Source organism: Heterodontus francisci, chromosome 24 (assembly GCF_036365525.1).
Source record: "Heterodontus francisci isolate sHetFra1 chromosome 24, sHetFra1.hap1, whole genome shotgun sequence".
Taxonomy (NCBI): Eukaryota; Metazoa; Chordata; class Chondrichthyes; order Heterodontiformes; family Heterodontidae; genus Heterodontus; species Heterodontus francisci.
Genome location: NC_090394.1, coordinates 38,566,721 through 38,589,370, shown reverse-complemented (window position 1 = coordinate 38,589,370; position 22,650 = coordinate 38,566,721). Strand labels below are relative to the sequence as shown.

General features: G+C 44.6%; 1 protein-coding gene and 1 long non-coding RNA gene across 7 annotated transcripts in view; one reads left to right on the top strand and one right to left on the bottom strand.

The window, feature by feature from the left end:
• LOC137383313 (myosin phosphatase Rho-interacting protein-like) overlaps positions 1 to 22,650 on the bottom strand; it is a 334,034-nt gene that overhangs the window by 53,861 nt on the left and 257,523 nt on the right. For all 5 annotated transcript variants that reach the window (XM_068055969.1, XM_068055968.1, XM_068055971.1 and 2 more), the window contains exons 15-17: positions 20,613 to 20,729; positions 14,340 to 14,487; positions 259 to 376 (exon numbers count right to left, since the gene is read on the bottom strand). In XM_068055969.1, coding sequence (XP_067912070.1) covers positions 259 to 376; positions 14,340 to 14,487; positions 20,613 to 20,729 — 383 coding nt within the window. The remainder of the gene's footprint in view (positions 1 to 258; positions 377 to 14,339; positions 14,488 to 20,612; positions 20,730 to 22,650) is intronic.
• On the top strand, positions 5,089 to 20,869 carry LOC137383316 (uncharacterized). Of its 2 annotated transcripts, none has more exons than XR_010977380.1 (5): positions 5,089 to 5,350; positions 5,927 to 6,076; positions 15,941 to 16,151; positions 19,792 to 19,928; positions 20,655 to 20,869. It is a non-coding gene; the product is annotated as an uncharacterized lncRNA (long non-coding RNA). The 2 variants fall into 2 exon arrangements; XR_010977381.1 differs by having other exon boundaries at positions 20,619 to 20,869.

The following is a 22,650-nucleotide window of genomic DNA, read 5'->3' as shown; positions in this document are numbered from 1 at the left end:
GGCTCCAATGTCTTTTGGTTTATTGGCGATATCAGACTCCGAGTTGGACATAACAACCTACACCAGGTCTTCCGATGTTGACTGAACCCAAGTACTCACATTGGAGGTGAGAAGCCAAAGACTGAGAGGCCTGTGAGCATTACTGTAACAAAGCCTGGTCCGTTCTTTTTACCACAATAGCAAATTTGTGAATGTTATACAATTAGAGCCCAGTGTATTAAGAATACATTGCTACTGACTTATGAGTGTGATGCTTACTTGTGCTGTCTGCCCAGAGCCTCTATATCTGCATTCATACCACTGATCTGAGACCGGTGGGTTTTCTCCAGCTGTCGCTCCAGCTCCTCCTTGTGGGCATTCTTCATTGCTTCAATAGCTACAAAGGAACAGTAAGACACAATGTTTGGCTCAACAGCAGCAGCTTGCATCTATATAGCACTTCTGAGAGAGGGTGGACACACAGAGAGAGGGGATGCAGAGAGAGGGGACGTACGTGAGTGCGCACGTGCACAGAGGGGGCCACGCACAGTAAAAAATGAATGATGAAACAAACTAAAATAAAATAAACAAATAAAAAACAATAAAGAAGAAAAAATAACTAAAAATAAAAATCATGCTTTGAAATTATTGAGCTCAATGTGCAGTCCAGCAGGCTGTAGCATGCCTCAATGGTAGATGAGATGCTGTTCCTCGAGCTTGCGTTGATGGTCAGTGGAACACTGCAGCAAGCCCAAGACAGATATGTGGACATCACAGTGGGGGGGTGGGGGAGGGGGTGTTGAAATGGCAAGCAACCAGAAGCTTGGAGTCATGCTTTCAGACTGAGTGGAGGTATTCCGCAAAGCGGGCACCCAATCTGCATTTGCTCTCCCCAATTGTGAGCAGCAAATACAGTATACTAAATTGAAAGAAGTACAAGTAAATCGCTGCTTCGCCTGAAAGGAGTGTTTGAGGCCTTGGATAGTGAGGAGAGAGGAGGTAAAAGGGCAGGTGTTACACCTCCTGTGATTGCGTGGGAAGGGGTCGATGTGTTGGGGGTGATGGCGGAGTGGGTCAGGGTGTCGCGAAGAGAACGATCCCTTCGGAATGCTGACGGGAGGTATGGGGAAGATGCGTTTGGTAGTGGCATCATGCTGGACGTAGCGGAAATGGCAGAGAATGATCCTTTGGATGTGGAGGCTGGTGGGGTGGAAAGTGAGGACAAGGGGAACCCTATCGCACTTCTGGGAGGGAAGGGGGTGAGGGTAGAGGTAAGGGAAATGGGCTGGACACGGTTGAGGGCTCTGTCAACCACAGTGGGGGGGGAATCCTCGGTTGAGGAAAAGAGAAGCGCTGTCGTGGAAGGTTGCATCATCAGAGCAGATGCGTCGGAGACTGAGAAACTGGGAGAATGGAATGGAGTTCTTACAGGAGGCAGGGTGTGAAGAAGTGTAGTCGAGGTGTTTTTCTGAATGGATGGATGTGACTAGTGGTGTTCCGCAGGGATCAGTGCTGGGACCTTTGCTGTTTGTAGTAAATATAAGTGATTTGGAGGAAAATGTAGCTGGTCTGATTAGTAAGTTTGTGGACGACACAAAGGTTGGTGGAGTTGCGGATAATGATGAGGATTGTCAGAGGATACAGCAGGATATAGATCAGTTGGAGACTTGGGCGGAGAAATGGCAGATGGAGTTTAATCCGGACAAATGTGAGGTAATGCATTTTGGAAGGTCTAATGCAGGTGGGAGGTATACAGTAAATGGCAGAACCCTTAGGAGTATTGACAGGCAGGGAGATCTAGGCGTACAGGTCCACAGGTCACTGAAAGTGGCAACGCAGGTGGATAAGGTAGTCAAGAAAGCATATGGCATGCTTGCCTTCATCGGTCAGAGCATAGAGTATAAAAATTGGCAGGTCATGTTGCAGCTGTACAGAACTTTAGTTAGGCCACACTTAGAATATTGCGTGCAATTCTGGTCGCCACACTACCAGAAGGACGTGGAGGCTTTGGAGAGGGTACAGAGGAGGTTTACCAGGATGTTGCCTGGTCTGCAGGACATTAGCTATGAGGAGAGATTGGAAAAACTCAGATTGTTTTCACTGGAACGACGGAGGTGGAGGGGCGACATGATAGAGGTTTACAAAGTTATGAGCGGCATGGACAGAGTGGATAGTCAGAAGCTTTTTCCCAGGGTGGAAGAGTCAGTTACTAGGGGACATAGGTTTAAGGTGCGAGGGGCAAAGTTTAGAAGGGATGTGCGAGGCAAGTTTTTTACACAGAGGGTGGTGAGTGCCTGGAACTTGCTGCCAGGGGAGGTGGTGGAAGCAGATACGATAGCGACGTTTAAGAGACATCTTGACAAATACATGAATAGGAAGGGAATAGAGGGATATGGGCCCCGGAAGTGCAGAAGGTTTTAGTTTAGGCTGGCATCAAGATCGGCGCAGGCTTGGAGGGCCGAATGGCCTGTTCCTGTGCTGTACTGTTCTTTGTAGCTAGGGAGTCAGTGGGCTTATAATGAAGATTAGTAGACAGCCTATCCCCAGAGATGGAGACAGAGAAATCGAGCAAGGGAAGTGTCAGAGATAGACCATGTAAAGGTGAAAGAAGGGTGGAAATTAGAAGCAAAATTGATGAAGTTTTCCAGTTCAGGGCGGGAGCAGGAAACAGCACAGATACAGTCGTCAATGTAACGGAAAAAGAGATGGGGGACAGGTTGGGCCTCTGTTCAAGGAAGCAGCAGAGAGCCTTCAAACTGTCCTGTTGGGGGACGGTGGTGTAGAGAGATTGGACGTCCATAGTGAAGAGGAGGCGGTTGGGGCCAGGAAACTGGAAATTGTCAAAATGACATAGGGTATCAGAAGAGTCACGGATGTAGGTGGGAAGAGACTAGACCAGGGGAGAAAAGATAGAGTCAAGATAGGAAGAAACAAGTTCAGTGGGGCAGGAACAGGCTGAAACAATGGGTCTGCCAGGACAGTCCTGTTTGTGGATTTTATGAAGGAGGTAAAAGTGAGTTGTCCGGGGTTGGGGGACTATGAGGTTGGAAGCAGTAAAGGGAAGATCTCCAGAGGAGATGAGGTCAGTAACAGTCCTGCAGACAGTAGCTTGATGTTTGGTGGTGGGGTCATGGTCCAGAGGGAGGTAGAAGTGTCTGAGAGTTGGCGCTCAGCCTCTGCAAGGTAGAGGTCGGTGTTTCAGACAACAACAAGTCTGCAGGTTTGATGCCAATGTCAGGGTTACACCTGAGAGAACACAGAGTGCAGCAAGTTCAGAGGGGGACAGGTTAGAGTGAGTGGGGGGGGGGGAGGGGGGGGAGGGGAGGGGTGCACAGAAATTGAGACGGCCGATGTCTCACCGACAATTTTCAATGAAAAGATCAAGAGTGGGTAAGAGGCCGGAGGGAGGGGTCGAGGTGGAGGGAGAATGCTGGAGGCGAGTGAATGGGTCTGCTGGTTGCGGGGAGGACTCCTGGTAAAAGAAGTGAGCCCGGAGGCGAAGGCGACGGAAGAAGAGCTCAATGTCATGCCAAGTGCAAAATTCATTGAGGTGGGGCGTAAGGGGATAAAACTGACTCCTTTGCGGAGTACAAAACATTCAGCGTTCAGCAGAAGGAGTGGGGGGGGGGGGGAGAAAGAGAGATGGAAAGGGGGGACATGGAAAGGGGGGGGGGGGGAGACGAAAAGGGGGGGTGGGGGACACTGAAGGGGGGAGACACACACAAAGGGGGGGGGGACACACACAAAGGGGGGACGGGGAGGGAGAGTGAGACACACAGAGACATAAGGGAGAGAGGAGGAGTGAGAGACTGACACAGAGACAGGAGGGACTGACACAGACAGAAAGACAGAGGGCCTTGGAGTTCATGAGTCCTGTGGCGTTCCCAATGGTGGGGCTGAAACTTGGCGTAACTTCCGTTTCCACCATTTTTCCCGTTTCACAGGTGATTTTATATGTAAATGGACCGTGTGGCAATGGACAAAGGAGACACTTTGAGATTATGCGGCAGGCACGGTCTTTCATTGGTGGAACCCGTCGTTGCTGGGCCAAGCACCACAATCACCATGACTATATAGCAGGGTTGTCCAACATACGGCCAGCGAGCCAGGATCCAGCCCGGCAAAGGTTTCCATACAGCCTGTGGATGTATTTCAGAGATAAGAAATTTTCCATTGGCTTCTTCTTTCAGATCGGCTTTTTTAAAAAAAATCTCTGATCAGTTTCACAGCAGACAGGTGCTGATATCGGGAAAAGCGGTTTCTGAACTTCAGACAGACTCGGGGTTTTCCGACGGGCTTTTAAAAAAGTCGGAACCCGGCAGAAAACCCCGAATCTGTCTGAAGTTCAGAAACTGCTTTTCCCGATGTCAGCACCTGTCAGCCGTGAAACTGACTAGAGATTTTTTAAAAACTGACCAACTACAAAGCTGTTTTGTTGAGTGTTCCCGCTCCCTGCAACAGTCAGAGAGAGCGCGGGGGGGCGGAGGGGAAGAGAGAGAGCGCGAGAGGGATGGGGGATGAGGGAGGGGGGGAACAGAGAGAAAGAGGGGTGATAGAGAGAGGGGTGGCGACTGAGCGAGGACGTTACGGGGGGGGGGGGGGCGGGGGGAAGAACAACATGGAGAGGGAGAGAGAGAGTGATCAAGATCACTCCTGACAGATGGACATCCATCTGAATACACCTCATCGCTACAGTAAGTGTGCAGGCAAACACTGACTACTTGTGCAAGCAAAAAAATGACAGGTACCTCACTAAATCTGTGTCCAACATAGTGATAAGTAAATAAATTAATCTTCTCATTTAAGGCTTCTTCACAAAAATGTACGTTTGTTGTTGTTTTGATTAAACCAAGATAAATATTTAATGCCTTTATCTTTCTGAAATTGTCTCACTGGCCCCCTATGTAAGTCAAAAATTGCAATGTGGCGCCCCCCCCCCCCACACACCGCCAGGCGAAATAGTTGGACAACCGTTCGATAAAGCATTCTGTGCTTGCAGCCTCAAGCATCAGCAGACTTCATGTAAGTCTCTGCATAGGAACCTGAAGTAAAGCTTGTACTTAATTCTAAATGCTTTTGCCTCTCAGTGTTTGTAATCCAGCACCAACTTTACATCATTTATTTTTTTCTGCAGCAACAAAGAAAAGTCAGGCAGCAGGCAGCGTCTCACCCCATGGTTCAGTGATGCCTCCTGGCAGGTTTGCCTCCAGGCAGTCAGGGAAAGGTGGGAGATTCTCTTCCCTGATGAGTCAGAAGACTTTCCCGCCTGAGCAAGGCGGCCTGGATGGAGGTAGCAGAGGTGGTGTTGAAATGTGGGGAGATGCGCAGAACCTGGGTGCAGTGTCACAAGCATATCAATGACTTGGCAAGGGTAAGTGGCCTTGGCAAAGCTGTTCCATTGTTTTTCACCCTGGCTCCGTCTCTTTAAGACAGACAGACAAGGCATGCAGTGGAATGCGTAAGCAGCCTTGGTGCCATACACTAATTGACTGGCATTGTTGATGTGCTTGAATGTATCATGCGAAAGCCAGTCCTGAATGATGTCAGCGCGTGTTTGCAATGGTTGGGATTCATTTTTTGACGTCATTCTGCGCTATCTCCTGCAGGATTGTTTTGAAAGGACGTTCATAATAAAAAGCTCAACTTTATGGGTGCTTTGAAAAGAAGTTGAACTTGTAAAAGGACAGGAAAGCAAGCAATTTCAAGGAAACCACAGGGGTTTGAACTTACTCAGAGCAACTTTTTGAATGACAGGGAAATTCTATGTCAGGACATATAACCACGCTCAGGAAGGTGTTTTTCACTTTGGACCCTTTAAAAAGCCAGTGAGTTAGACAAAGAGCAGGCATTTGAAATCTTTGCTTGAACAGCCTGGGGCAAGAGAGGAAGACCCAGAATAAGTGTTAACTCTTTGTGTCTTTTTTACATTTTCTCCCACGATGTCTAGGTGCTACCCTGACTGAGGCGGTGGCAGTCTGCTCAGTGCATTGCCCTGGTGCTACGGATGACCATGGCAGGTGTCCTCTGGAAGAAAGGGTTCTACTGGGGGACCGCAGCACTGGTGCATGAGTATCCCCCATGTGCTTGCCCGCTCGAGGTAAGGGAGTTGATGTTGGGGGTGGGGGCAGGGGTGGGAGGATGAGATGCTGCTTACTCTTTGAGGGTGTCCTGTGAGTACAGCCCTGGAGCAGCAGGCACGCGCTCCTCCTCCTCGACTGTGGTCACACCCTTACTTTCCTTGCATTGGTGTGTTTTTGGTTCCATCGTAGCACAGAGGGGATTTCATCTGCCGGTTACATCAAAGTGCAGCAAAGTTGTACCTTACTATATCTGCTGCTTAATGCAGGACAACTTTTCCAATGGAGATGCAGGTCTCTTAATGAAGCTGATAGCATACAGGCTGTCAGGCACATCTCCACTGCAGATTCGTGTGCTATTATCAAAAGAATCCCTCTTTTTGATTCCAGCAATGAATAAGACTTCAGGCGTACGTGAACATATTGCGGAATTTTTTTTCTCCTACCAACGTTCCTTGATGAAGTGGCTTATTGTTGGCTGAAACGTGCAAATATGAGGTTCTCCTTGATGTTCCTTGCATGTCTCTCCATGGCCCTCATATTCATAATGGCATCGTTGTCCTCACCTTCTTCATAGTCACCTCATCTGAGCAGAACTGGAGTTCCTCCTGTTCCTCCGCCAGAAGAATGTTGCCACATCTAATTGCAGGCACAGCAGACGACGCTTATTCTTGACACACTCTGTGGCGCATACAGAAGAGCTGGACTGGTCAAGGCAGTGGAAGTGCATTTCAGCATGCCAGTGGTGCGTTCGATGATGGCTCTGGTGGATGCGTGAGCAGCATTGTACCTTTCTTCAGCAGCGCTTTAGGATGCCGCACTGGTGTCATCAACCATGTACAAAGGGGGTGACCCTTGTCACCCAGGATCCAGCCATCTATTGCGGCTGGTTCGTCAAAAACTTCTGACAGCTGTGAGTTCCTCAAAATGTATGAGTTGTGATAACTCCCTGGGAAACAAGCGGAAACCTGCATTATTCTTCTCCTGTACTCACAAACCAGTTGTATGTTTAGAGTGGAAGCCTTTGTGATTCACAAATGTAGCAGGCGGTTCCCAGGGAGCTCTAATGGCCACATGAGTACAGTCGACCATCCTTTACGTTCTAGGGAGCTCAGCGATAACGCCGAAGGCCGCAGACCTTGCTGCTTGGCTGTCCTCATCTACAGGTTGTTATGACCAAGGCGGGAGGAGTGCACTGTTAGTGCAGTCCCACCTCTCCACAGTTCACAACATATCAATAAATTTTCCCACTTACCAAAACAGTCAATTAAATACTCTATTTGTCCCCAGAATAAAGCATACCAACCAGGTTTCTTTAATAAACAACAAAATTATCTTTATTATAAGCCAAGTCTTAACCAATAATGAAGTAAATACATATGTAAATTTAAACATTGAAGCCCTTTTTTTTTATCCTAGCCCTCACACACACTCTCATGCACAACTGGTTAACCAGGGGGGGAAAAAAAGGGATTTTTGTTTACAGCAATTACAAAAATAAAAACTTATACTGAAGAGAAGAGATGTAAGTCCTTTGTTTTGGCAAGGTGTCCCAAAGTCAAATAAGTGGCTGCTTATTTGCTTATAAGTGGAATCTTTCCAGGCGATGTTGATGAACAGTCTGGGTAGGTGATCAAAGAAATTCAACTACAGAAGGCCTCAATAGGTCTTCCATCAGGTGTGCAGCAACAAAGGTTTAATGCATTTGATGCAGAGTTCTTTTTAAAGATGCAAGGTCTCTGCAACCATTCAGGGTTTCTTCAAAATGCAGGAGGCAACAACTTCATACAGGCTTTTGCTTTTCAGAGCAGGGATTCTTCAGAGAGGTAACAGTTGTCTGGTTTTTCTTCTGATCTCCTGACAGGTCCATATGCAGATCACCAACTCCTCTTTCAGTCCAAAAACCAGCTGGCTTTTAACAGTTCAAAATGAAACCAAAAACAGTTCAGCAACAATCCTGTGACAGTCATATATCGTGGTCTGTCATTTCCTTGTAAACATCTGTCCCTTCAGGTTAGAACACCTGCTGGGTTTACTTGAAATCGCATGTTTTCCAGTACTTGTTTACTGGTCAACCTTTTGTTCAACTTCCTTTAAAAAAAAACACTCAATCTCTTCAGTTTTAAAATATAAACTCCAGATGAATCAGTGTCCACAATCCAACTCTAATTTCTTAAAACATATTTTACACAGAAAAACAGAAGCGCTCACAAGTAGATGAAATCATTGGCACGTCGAGAAAGGACACTGGTCACCTCTTTGATTCACCTATGGGTCACAGACTGTGATATGCCACATATGTCGCCCATTGATCACTGGAAGGCCCCACTAGCAAAAACGTTGAGTGCAGCAATCACCTTGAGGGCAACTGGCATGGGATTCCCACCAAACCCAAGCAATTATGCTGCAGTATCCTACAAATTTCTGTGACCATTTCACGTGACATCCTTAGGCGTCTCTGGCATTGCCTCTCTGACATTTGAAGATAATCTGTCCTTATCCTGAGGTTTCAATAATGTGCCAGTGGCCATCTTCGATGAGGCCGTTTCTGATGTTATCATTTGGAGCATCCTCACCTTCTTGTTTCTGCCTGTTGCTGGCGTTCATGCATTGTGCGTTGAGGGAAAAAGGCCTCCTTAGTCGCTCCTGCTCTACTTCCCATGGTACTAGACAAATTGTATGAGATCTTTGGCTTCATAAATAGAGGCATTCAGTACTGCAGTTTTTCTAAACATTAAATAAGCAGAGCATTGCAATTCATTCCTTTATTGCCAGTCAGCTGAAACATCAAGGCAATGAACAGTTCACTTCTATGTGCTTTAGATTTGCAGCCAGGTGGAAGACGCACCCACTATCACTTGTCTTCTCCCACTCTCCTTGCAATCCTTGAGCGGCCACATGGTTTCCATTATCATTGGAGAAAATAGTGCGCCTAGAATTTTGGGTAAGTCTCGCCACCTTCCAACCTGCTCCTGCAACCTTCCAGCCTGAACTCATCACCTTTGACCCACCTAATGTAACTGTAACCTTTCCCTCCGTTACTTCTGAACCTCCCCCCATTTAGTGTCAGTCATTTACGGCACAGGAGGGGGCATTCGGCCCATCGAGTCCATGCCAGCTCTCCATGGAGCTATGCAGTTAGTCCCATTTCCAGGCTCGATCCCCAAGTCTATTTCTCTCAAGTGGTAATTCAATTTCCTCTTGAAGTCATTGATTATCTCCACTTCCAGGTCATTACCATTAGCATCCACTGTGTAAAAAAAGTGCTTCCTCATATTCCCCCTGCATCTTTTGCCCAGAATTTTCAATCCGTATCCCCTAGTCCTTGTACCATTGTTAATGGGAACAGTTTTTCCTTGTCTAACTTAGCTAAGCCTGTCATAATCTTGTGCATTTCTATTAAATCTTCCCTCAATCTCCTTTACTGTAAGGAGAACAAACCATGCTTTTCCAAACTAACCTTGTAACTAAAATCCCCCATCCCTAGAACCATTCTGGTAAATCTCCTCTGCATCCTCTCAAGGACACTCACATCCTTCCTGAAGTGTGATGACCAGTACTGAACGCAATACTCCAGTTGGGGCCTAACCAGAGCTTTATAAAGATTCAGCATAACTTCCCTGCTTTTGTACTCAATGCCTCTATTTATGAAGCCCAAGATCCCATATGCTTTACCAACCATCCTCTCAATATGTTCTGCCACCTTCAAACACCTATGCACATGCACCCACAGGTCCCCCTGTTCCTGCACACTCTTTAGATTTAGATTTAGAGATACAGCACTGAAACAGGCCCTTCGGCCCACCGAGTCTATGCCAACCATTAACCACCCATTTATACTAATCCCATATTTCTACCACATCCTCACCTGTCCCTATATTCCCCTACCACCTACCTATACTAGTGGCAATTTATAATGGCCAATTCACCTATCAACCTGCAAGTCTTTTGGCTGTGGGAGGAAACCGGAGCACCCGGAGGAAACCCACGCAGACACAGCGAGAACTTGCAAACTCCACACAGGCAGGACCGAGAATTGTGATTTCCGTGCACAGTGTCATAATGAATTTATTCATGCCATCCCTCCCCCTGTTCCTACTCCAGTTATCATCGACATGCCGAATCTGACCTTTGATCCTCCTCAAAATTGTTGCTGAGTCCTGTTCCCCTATGATGTTGTAAAATACCCAATCATAAGTCTTGACCTTCCCCCCTACAGAATCCATTTGCCCCCATTGACTGTGACCGTTCTGCCAGCCAGTACTATGAATTCACCCCACAGGTTCCCGACGCTGACAGCACTCATCCCTCCCTTTAGCCCCTTCCTGACCATCTGCTGACTGTAAAATTAAAAAAAAAACACCATCCCCGCAGCCGCTCACACCCAGCTTCAGCAGCAATAACAACCACTACACACCCTGGATGCTCTTTTCCCTCCCTTGCTCCTCCATGCACCTGATCACCCCATCCTGTCCTCCCCAAGAACCCTCCCCTGCTCCTCCATGCACCTGATTACCCCACCCTTTGTCCTCCACTCCTCCCTCCCCAGCTCTTCCACGTACACATCTCCATGCGTTCGCTGCTGTCCCGAGAAGAATCATTCTTGCTACTGCTGAGCCTGGAGGCAAACATCTATTCCAAAGCTGGTGTTCATTTTACCAATTGAGTTCAAGAGAGAAAAACACTGACCTGAGACTTAACGGCACAAAGCCGACTGTTGCACGCCACGTTGAAACACACGTGAACTGGGTGGCAGTTCACTTGATCTGGCAGTAGGGTAATGAGTATTCATGGCATGTAAATGAATGAAATCTGCCACCATGCGGAGGGAACCCCAGAACGCTGCAAACACGCGTCCACTTAACTTTGGAAAACAATCCTGCTGTCTGGAATCCAAAATAACACTTCCCGCCTAATTAAATCACCCTGCAGGCCACCAAAATCGCTCTTACAGGGCCTATAAGATTCCCCCCGAGAGAGGGAGAGAGACAGATGCTGAGAGACCGACACAGAGACAGAGAGGGGGAGAGACAGAGAAAGAAACACAGATTGGGGACCAGAGAGAGACACGGGGTGGGGGAGAAGGGGGAGGGAGAGCGAGTGATCAAGATCACTCCTGACAGATGGACATCTATCCGAAAAAGTCCGCATTGCTACATCAAGTGTGTGGGTAGACATTGACTACTTGTGCAAGCAACAATTCCATATATCTCACTAAATCAGTGTTCAACATAGTGATGAGAAAGTAATTTAATAAATTAGTCTTCTCATTTAAAGCTTGTTCACAAAATGCACATTTTTTGGTTTAATATTAAGATAGATTTGTAATGACTTTTCTGTAATTTGCTCCATGGCCCCCAATGCAGGACAAAAATTGTAATGTGGCCCCTCATGCAATTTCCAACCTTCAGACCCAAAAAAGATGAGCTTTAAAAATAAAATTGGAACTCAGTTTTACTGACAGTTGCTGTGAGCAGGAACTGCTGCTTCTGACCTTCGGGGCAGCTTCGTGGTTTTCCAGTGGGATTTTCAAAAAGAAAATCAGAACTGACAGTTCTGTTGTTAAAATTTACTTCATCCTTCAGAATTACATGATGTACTAAATGTATTAAATGCTGGAATGCTGAGGTCACTTTAATGTTTTTATACAAATGCATTGGTCCATGTTTTGATGGTAATCAAAGGGATTCTTACAGTTCCACACACTATAAGATAGGCCTTATCGGCAACCTCATAAATAGGGCCCCAAGCCATTTGCTCATCATGCAAGCTTGATGCTGAAATAGGGCGAATCAAAGGCATCCTGCGTGACAATGTCTACCCTGATGAGATCATTTCTCGCTGTATTTCGCGCAAACTTATGAACGGGCCTACGGCTATCATTTTTGGCCCTGAAAAGTGCCCAGTCTACCTCAAATTACCCTGGAAGGGTAATGCATCCCAAAAATTTGAGCAACAGATAAAGCTAGCTGTTTCACGCTGCCACTATCCAGTAGCAACACATGTGATGTTCGCCACTAACAGGATGCTGCTGTCAAGCCAAAGAATTGTCCTGTCTATCACACAAATGAGTAATGTGATATATGCATTTCAATTCCAGTATGATGTTCGATAAAGAAGCTGTACTTCCAAAAGACTGGTGGATTCTATCAAATAACATGTCCCTTCCGTTGTTTGCAACGGGCTAGGTACAGGCCATACCCAACCAGCCCGTACTTGCAAAACTCAAAACGCAGTGTCCAACATTAGATGTGATTCTGTGATTGGACAGTATTTGCTAAATAATCCGCAGTGTGCTAAGAATTACGCTGACAACCAATTTAGGAATGTCAGTAGGGTTCGCAGTGTGGTGCATTTGTGTGTACTGGAAGCTACATATACTAATACACAGGGCCCTGTTCTTTGAAGACAGAAGGAACATGAACAAACAAAGAACAGTACAGCACAGGAACAGGCCATTCGACCCTCCAAGCCTGCGCCGATCTTGATGCCTGCCTAAACTAAAACCTTCTGCACTTCCGGGGTCTGTATCCCTCTATTCCCATCCTATTCATGTATTTGTCAAGATGCCTCTTAAACGTCTCGATGGTACCTGCGTCCACCACCTCCCCCGGCAACAAGTTCCAGGCACTCACCACCCTCTGTGTAAAGAACTTGCCTCGCACATCCCCTCTAAACTTTGCCCCTCTCACCTTAAACCTATGTCCCCTAGTAACTGACTCTTCCACCCTGGGAAAAAGCTTCTGACTATCCACTCTGTCCATGCCGCTTATAACTTTGTAAACCTCTATCATGTTGCCCCTCCACCTCCTTCGTTCCAGTGAAAACAATCCGAGTTTATCCAACCTCTCCTCATAGCTAATGCCCTCCAGACCAGGCAACATCCTGGTAAACCTCTTCTGTCCCCTCTCCAAAGCCTCCACGTCCTTCTGGTAGTGTGGTGACCAGAATTGCACACAATATTCTAAGTGTGGCCTAACTAAAGTTCTGTACAGCTGCAGCATGACTTGCCAATTTTTATACTCTATGCCCCAACCAATGAAGGCAAGCATGCCGTATGCCTTCTTGACTACCTTATCCACCTGCGTTGCCATTTTCAGTGACCTGTGGACCTGTACGCCCAGATCTCTCTGCCTGTCAATACTCCTAAGGGTTCTGCCATTTACTGTATACTTCCCACCTGCATTAGACCTTCCAAAATGCATTACCTCACATTTGTCCGGATTAAACTCCATCTGCCATTTCTCCGCCCAGGTCTCCAACCGATCTGTATCCTCTGACAATCCTCATCACTATCCGCAACTCCACCAACCTTTGTGTCGTCCGCAAACTTACTAATCAGACTAGCTACATTTTTCTCCAAATCATTTTCACATTGAGCCTGTTTCAGCTGAACAAAATAAGTGACAGCCATTCGCTGATTCATTCCTCAGGGCAATTGTTCTACCAATCAGAGGTCACTTGACAACCAATCAGCACTATCTTCGCATGCAGTATAAGTTATTGTTTTCCCTTACATTGGTTATTCTTGCGTATTGTCCTGATGAGTGCAAGACAAAAAGCTTCTACAACATGCCTCTATTGGGCGGCACAGTGGTTAGCATCGCAGCCTCACAGCTCCAGCGACCTGGGTTTGATTCTGGGTACTGCCTGTGTGGAGTTTGCAAGTTCTCCCTGTGACCGCGTGGATTTTCGCCGGGTGCTCCGGTTTCCTCCTACAGCTAAAGACCTGCAGGTTGATAGGTAAATTGGCCATTATAAATTGCCCCTAGTATAGGTAGGTGGTAGGGGAATTGAGGGAAGCTGGGGATGTGGTAGGAATATGGGATTAATGTAGGATTAGTATAAATGGGTGGTTGATGGTCAGCACAGACTCGGTGGGCTGAAGGGCCTGTTTCAGTGCTGTATCTCTAAATATAAAAAATATAAAATATATTTTTGGCAATTCTGAAGGGAAAACTAATGTTTGTACACATTTGAAGTGGCCTGGAAGCATCTGCACTCATTACAGATTATTAATTACACAAGTCCTTGTCAAAAACAATTTTCAGACTTTTTTTTTTATCTTCGACCACTAATTTTCAGACCTTTGATCTTTGACCACTTTCTCCCCTGGGTCTTAGTGATGGCGCAGATAGAGGAATGGAGTTGCTGGCTTGGGTCGTGATATAGTTGCACATTGCAAAAAATTACAAATTTGGGATTTGTTATCATGTTATCGATTCAAAAAACATAATCCAGATCCTGACATGAATATGTTTATTTTGAAACTATTCGTCTTACCAGCAATGGTTGCAGCAGTTTCCTCAGCCAGTAAGCGATCTTTCTCCTGCTGTAATTTCTCCAGTTCACGCTGGTGCTGTTTCTGTAGCTCCTCAATCACCTTCTGATGTGATTCTTCCATTGCTGTGAAACCACGCTCACAGGTTGCCTGTTGGAATGAAAACAAATTTGTTCACAGTGCATCTGAAAGATGACTTCAGTTTCAATCAACAAAAACCAACAGTAACAAGTGTTTGTCTTAGTCTTAATTTAGCATTTACAGCAGCTGCCCTGACAGCTCAGTGGTGCATGCACCACTTTGTGTGATATTGAGCCATAAGGACCATGGAGGTCCCATGTTCAGGTCTCAAACCATGTTGAGTCAGTCAGAACAGTATTCGGATGGTAGACTTGGCATGAATGCCTGGAACTGGGAAGGCAGAGGGGAAAAGCAGCCAAGACTCCTGTTTAACCATCTAGTACTTCCTTGTGAAAAGTGCGTATGTCAGATTAGCAAGCAATTAGGGTTGGTTGTGATGTACCCAATAGATAACTAGTCAATCAATGTGCACTTTGCTCATGCATGAAGACAGGGTAACATGGGGCAAGGGACAATAACCCAGTGGGTCTGAACACTCTGGAGCGGAAGGTAAAATGCTTTTTTTAAAAAAATGTACAAAATCTTCATAACTGGTTTATTTATTTATTTTATTTAGAGATACAGCACTGAAACAGGCCCTTCGGCCCACTGAGTCTGCCAACCATCAACCACCCATTTAAACTAATCCTACATTAATCCCATTACCCTCTCACGTCCCCACCTTTCCTCAATTCCCCTACCACCTACCTATACTAGGGGCAATTTATAATGGCCAATTTACCTATCAACCTGCAAGTCTTTGGCTGTGGGAGGAAACCGAAGCACCCGGCGAAAACCCACGCGGTCACAGGGAGAATTTGCAAACTCCGCACAGGCAGTACCCAGAATCAAACCCAGGTCGCTGGAGCTGTGAGTCTGCGGTGCTAACCACTGCGCCGCCCCAACTTTGTGATTACAAAGATGGTTGTAAGATATTTCTACATTAGATACTGATTGGAGAATGATATGGAATCAGAAATATGGAGGTGAGAATGATGGGTAGGGAAGAGACAGACCTAGAGCTTAGGTGGCTTAGTACTTAAAAGTGTGAAAGCTCCAGGAGAGAAAAAGTCCATTTAATTATGTTGTAAATATTTAGAGGCTGCTATAATATTTCCAATTGCTGCGGGTATGACTGTGCCCTCCTTAGTGATTTTATCAGTAACTAAATTATGAACAGGTCAGTTGCATCCCATTTCTATATAGGTTATAGAGAAAACCCAAACACTCACTCACTTTTTGGCAGCATTCTATGTGCTGGTTAACAATAGGCAATTTAAGTGAAATGTTTCTGGGTATATGCTGATGAGATCCTGTATGCAAGAATCTGCCTATATATTTAGATAATTCAATTTGAATAACCTAACCAGAAATGCAACTGTTCAACTGGATATTACTAATTTTAGAACTTAATGTGTTACTTGAATGTGTTCGGGTTAATTTATGCAGAAACCTTCAGATTGTCAAAGTATTTTTCCCTTAGATCTGCTGTAGTGGTTCCATCGACGTGTTTCTGCCCCAGTTCATCATGCATCATGTTCATCTGGGTCTCCAGCTCCTGGATCCAGTCGTGCAGTACTGTCATGGAGCCCAGCTCAGCTTGCTTCTCAACTTGTAGTGAATCTCTACCAACCTCCAGGGCTCTGCATAGACCATCTGCTCCATCGCAGCAGTCACTGTTCTGCGTTAAGGAGGTCTGGTGAAATATAATTTTTGAATTTCTTCTTTGATGTTCCAGAGATTCTGTCTAATATTTTGCTCATATTGATTGCATAAATTGTGCTTTTCCTCTTCATGCATTATTAAAAGCTCTTGTACTTTATCTTGTAAACCTTCTTCTAATTTCTTCATTTGCTCTCCTTGCTTTTGTTCCGGATTCTGATCAGCCTTCTTTGTTTCAGCATCTCTTCCATATTAATCAGTTTGCTACTTAGCGCCATCTGGTACTCTGCTTCAGCCTAGAGATCATTTTTGTATCTTTCTTGCATTTCTCGTAGTTCTTTTTGTTTCAGTTCTAATTCTGAGGCCTGCTGCCTGAGGGTCTCATTTTCTTTTTCAGACCCTGCATGTGCTCGAGTATAATCATGCCATTCCTTCTGAAGTATCTCCTCATATTTTGCCTGCACAGAAGTGAGGCTTCATCATACAACTGCTTAGCTATTATATATTGTCCCAGGTAGTGCATTACCTCCTTTACTGTGAAAGTTTCACTCTGTGCACCTGCAGACTTCAACAACTTAAGTAAAAGTGGCTTTGGGCTCTCGGCACAATGTCTAGAGTATCACACGAATCTTTATATATTTTGAGTTCCTTCTCAAGCTCTGTTCTCATTCTACAGACTACGTAAGTAATCTGAGCTTGAATCATGACTTCTTGCACCAACATGGATGCAAAATTATTAGTGTTTCGCATATAAATGTAGGAAGACAACACTTGAGAGACCTCCAGTTGTTTCTGACCAACGATGCTGGCTTCCTCAAAAGTTGGAGTCTGCAAATGTCCAGATAAGTGCAGAAGAACCATAGCTTATCTCTTTAGCTAATTCTTCTCTGACTGTTCCTGAAAAATCCCCATTCCATTTTATTCTCAGAAAGATGTTTTTTCAACTGCTTATCAACAACATTTAAAGCCAGGCTCCGGGCGTCTTCCCTTTTGATTTGTTCTGCATATGAAATAAGCTCTGGCTGGTTCACTTTTTGTACCTTTCTCCTAGGGTCTGTTGGGTTTTCAGCTATCCCCAAAAGTTGCTGTATGACCTTGTTGATCTCTACAGTCTTGGAAGCTATTAGAGCTTCTCTTAACATATTGTTCCTTCTGTTCGATTTCCCGTTGAGCATACTGAATACCTTCAAGTTTTCCAACTTTTGCACTGAATGACTCTTGTATTTTTTTGCACTGTGAATGCCAGCTCTACTTTAAGTGATGCACAATCAGCTGCTCCACTAGCAAACCCATTAATTAAACCAACCTCACCATCCGCCTTTTCTTCTTCAGCAGCTCCTTCTGGTTGTATGTTCTTCCTCAAGTTCTCTACTTCTATCCAGAATTCTCCTTCTGAAATGTTTTTTTCAGCAAGATATCTGCAAAGCCTGCAGGGCTGTTTGGTTCCCTGATCGTGTCTAAAGCAGGAGATGCTGATGACAACACCTCAGCTTCTTTACTGAGGTTTTCTAAGCTCTGTACAACATCACTATCTTTACTTCGCAAAGCTTGTGTCATTTTTTCAAGAGTTAGGGCTTTAACTGCTAGTCTATCAGCAAAGAGTTTCTGCTTGGCTTCATCTGAAATCTCCCATTGCTGAGACAGTTCCTTTTCCCTCACCAACAGAAACTGGCCCTGGAGTGGTACAGTCCTATCATCCGTGCTATGGTGCATCTGGTCTTGGACTTCGTGCAGCTCTTTGTGCTGCTGCTGGAAGAATCTTTCCGTCTGCTCCAAGCAATGTAAAGCATCAGCCAAGCTACTTTCCATCCCTAACAAGCTACAAAACTGAATGTTGTTTGCCTCTGTCTTACCTCTAAGATGACTCTGGACATTTTGCTGACAAGTACTTATCAATGAACAGACTTGGCCATACTTCAGCAGCACGACCCTAATCAGCTGCTGGTATCTTGGACTAGTTTCCAGCTCTGTGCTTTTTCCACTTGAAGCTGCATTGTCAATACATCAATTTTACACAAACTATCCTGGAGCTCCATTTCAGTTGTCAGCAACTTAGAATGTTTTTCTTTCAAATTCTCTAGATTTCTACCTTGCTGCTTTTCCAACTTCAGATTTACATCTTTTTTTTCTTCAGTAACATGAAATTTGTTTTCCAGTGAATGAACAACAGAAACACGCATTTGTGCTTCATCTTCTGCAGCTTCACAATGTGCTAATGCATCTGATGAGGTACTTTCTTTAGAATGGCACCCACCCAGGGTGCTATCTGAAGTGTTGCTGGCCCACAGTTTTTCTGTTCTGTCATCAGGACTGTATCTTTGACAGTGCATACTGGAGAACATAATTCTTTGTCCTTCAGGGCAACTATAGACTGCTGCCTCGAACTTGACCTTTTCCAAAACTCGTGGCTTTGCTTCCCTGGCCTGATGAGCTGAAACGTCCAGTTGAGTTTTTAATTCTTCTATAGTTTCCACTGATTCTTTATATTGTTTCTGTTGATTGTTTTCAGAAACTTTGAGATCCTCCTTAAGATTGTAATTTTCAAGCTCAAGCTCCTCATTTCCAAGTTGGAATGTATTTAATTTTTGTTCTGGTTCAATAATATGACATTTGGCAGTGTTTAACTTAAACTGCAAATCTTCTCTACCACTCACACTGTGTGTGTTTGAACTAGCAGAGCACAATTTCTACAGTGCTGCCTCTCTGGCCTGCAGTTTCTTCTCTGCCTCCCCCAGAGCAGTCAGCTTAACCAAGGCTTCATTAAGTTTACTATTTTTTGTGGCAGTGAGGTTTTCATATACCTCCCTGGCCTCCTTCAGCTCTGCACTTTTTTCTTCCAACATTTTCTGAGTTAGTTGAAATACAGCAGATAACTTTTCATACAAGATTTCCAGATTGTGAAATTCAGTGTGTTGGCTCTGTAACTTGACAGTCTCACCGTCAACCTCCACCAATTGATTAACCAGCTCCTCACATCTACACTTCAGCTTTTGTCTTTCGTTACTGAGCTCTTTAAGACGTTGTGACAAAGTCTGAATGGTTATTTCCTTCTCCTCCAGCATGATCTGGCAGCTCTGCATTGTATCTGCTGGCATTTCTATCTCCAGATGTTCCAGCTGTTGCTTGTCCACATACTGCACAATTTTTTCTTCTGTATCCCTCATGTTTTGGCTTTGGATCTCCTCTACAAAAGTTTGTTTTAAGATCTCTTAGTTTCTAGGAGCCTTTCCTGTTCCCTGGCACCAAACTTACTACTGTCACACAATTGATCCTGGAAACCTCTTTGCAAAGTCTGTTGTTTTTCCAGTTCCTCGAGAGTCTGAATTTTCTCTAAATTTTCTGCAACATGTTGCCTGTCCTCACTATCCTTTGATTGCAGTTTCATGATTTTCTCTTCCTGTCTACATTTCTTCCATTGCTCTTGGATCCTCTGGTTTTCAGTCTGTTGTTCCTTCTTTTGCTTGATCAATGCTTCCTCATTACCTGTCCTTTCAGACACTGTGCAATTTAATTGTTCCTGCAGCTTCTGTATTTCCACCCCCTGCTTGCTGATTATATTATTTGCTGCCTCATAGCTCTGTTTTAAATTGCCAATTGACCAGGGTTTGATGCTGGCATTGAGCTATGAGCTCATTTTGAAGATCTTGGTTTTCTTTTTGGTGTCTTTTCCAGGCTGAAGGTGGTGAAGGTATTCTCTTTGACTTTAAAAGATGATGAGAGATCAGTTAATAACACTCTTTGCTCCAGATACTGAGTGTACTACCTCTGGCTACACTGGATCAGGAAAAGTATTGCTGGTCTCGTTATAGGTTAGTCCACAACTGTCCTTTTCTATGTTGCATGGTTTGCCTCACTTCCCTGCCTGTGTCTAATAACAAGTTGCCTGGTAATTAGAATGGTGAATGCAAATAGAGTGGGGGACAAATATTCTGAAGCCTGCAGAAAATTCAGATGGCGACAAATCCACTAACTATTGCAAGGAGTTTGAAATGCACAGAACACAGAAACAAGAAGAGTCAAACATAGGAATACCGAACTCTCTCAGCACCAAAGCCATGCAACAATAAAGGACATGGGGAGAAGAAGCAGATATATATCCCAGCAGACATCATCTTTTAGCTGTGCTGTTCTGATAGCAAAAGCCAGAGATGTCACTCTCAGTTGTAACCCCAAAAGTTAGTTTTTGTGCCACAACATGCAAATAGAGTACTAAACACAAAATATGTTAGTAAAAAAATTACAGTATTGGAGAGGTGTGCTGCATGTATAATACACAATGTGTTACTGGAGTTTAACACACCTGTACATTTATAATTATACAAATGTAAAACTTATCTCGGGATTCTATTCTTGAATTAAATCAAATGCTGCGACTGATTATTTAAATACAGGAATGCAACTGTGGTGAGCACAGAATTTTGTAACATTAACAAGCCCAATGTGATTGATCATGGTCCAGATTGATGTAGCACAATCGCTATCCTTTTGCTTACTTGCAGAACATAACCATCCCGTGCATTGTGTTCCCTCTCCAGCGCCGCCTTCAGCTGCCCCTGCAACTCTCTGTTTTGTTCATGCAGCCTGGAGACCTCCTGATGCGATTGCTCCAACTGTAGAGACAAAAAACACAACTAAAGGAAACAGTTACAGCTTCCTGAAGAGGGAATTGATGACTGGAACAAGAATTACTGAGAAGTTACAGAACAGAATTACAATTCTTTACAGAGATGCATGATTCTTATAAGCAGATTGGGGTTGGGTGGGGGGGGGGTGGGTGGGGAGGTTGTAATAAACCTGTAGAATTCTCTCGGAAATCAAGTTCTCAATGGATGCAGGCCTGAGATAAGTGTAGATTTCCCTCTTGATTGAAGGTTCATTTGAAGACGGTGGGTTACTTCTAGCTCTCACTGCTGAACAAGGTGGATGTCAGATTCTGCAGCAGGGCATGTGTTTTCTGTCTTGTTTGGAATACAAACTGTTAGGATGTTGCTTCTCTCTCTCTCTGGTTGTCTTTTTTAAGGTAAAGCTGTTATCTCTCACCTCCTGTTAGGAGGCACTCTGGTCTGTTCCCCATGGGGATTGCACAATGGCCCAAGACGTGGCTATTTCACACCTTCTTCGTTTCAGAGGAAGACATTCAATTCTGGAATATTTCAGGATAGGCGTATGATGGGTTCAATTGAGACCTCTTAGCACTGATGATTTTTGTCCTTTGTCTTTGTCAGATATTTTGAAAACACAAAAGGCCAATCTTTTTTTCTTCGGTGGCCATTTTAGACCATTGTTAACTTTTTAAAATGAAGGTTCATTTTTTAAAGACAAAGTGCGTTTTCATAACTCTTCAGTTAGTCCATGATTTTTGTATCATCATACGTCCAGTGTGCGAGACAAAGTGGTTAACCAAAAAGGGTGGAGGGGCCAGTTGAGTGCAAGAATATAGTGGTAATGAGAGATTAGATCATGAGAGAATAGATCATGAGAGAACTAAACATTCTATAAACACAGAATTAACAAACATAATTCCCAAATGCAAAGATGCTTCCCAGATTCAATATAAAGGACATAATTCAGCAAGTACATCTCTTAGAAATGGACTGGGTTTGGAAGTTTTGGTTCAATGACACAGTCAAGAATAGGACTCCAGTCCTTCAGTTCCAGGATGTAGAAGTTAGGTCGAGAAGCAGGTCAAAGGTTTCAACTTCAGCAATATTATCTGGTACTGTGTGGCTAGAAAATCAGTGTAGGAAGAAAGGGTTTGGATTCCTGGGGCAGTGGGATACAAGTGAGCTACACTGACAGAACAGTCTACACCCGAAATGAATTGGGACCAATATCCTCGTTGGGAGGTTAATTAGAAAAGTGTGAAAAGTATTAATAGGAATAGTTGTGAGGACAGAAAACAAAGCACACTGGCGCAGTGGTTAGCACCGCTACCTCACAGCTCCAGGGACCCGGGTTCAATTCTGGGTACTGCCTGTGCAGAGTTTGCAAGTTCTCCTTGTGACTGCGTGGGTTTTCGCCGGGTGCTCCGGTTTCCTCCCACTGCCAAAGACTTGCAGGTGATAGGTAAATTGGCTGTTGTAAACTGCCCCGAGTGTAGGTAGGTGGTAGGGAATATGGGATTACTGTAGGGTTAGTATAAATGGGTGGTTGTTGGTCGGCACAGACTCGGTGGGCCGAAGGGTCTGTTTCAGTGCTGTATCTCTAAAAAAATATATAAATAAATAAAAAAAATAAAAGTATAGGGATAAAAGGAAGGTGTGGTTATTAGTGTTTCACACGGATCTTTGTTGGGATATTTCTTACTTAATACATACATAAGTTATATGACCTTAGGAACTAAGGAAATAATATCAAAATTTGTTGACGATGCCAAATTAGGGGATATGGCAAAGATGGTGAAAGACTGGAGTAAATGCAGTTCCATGCAGAAAAATATGAAATAATATATTTTGGATATCAAAGCAGAGAAAGGAAATATATATATCAAATGTGTAGGACATGAAAGGGGGGTAGCAGAAGCAGATAAGG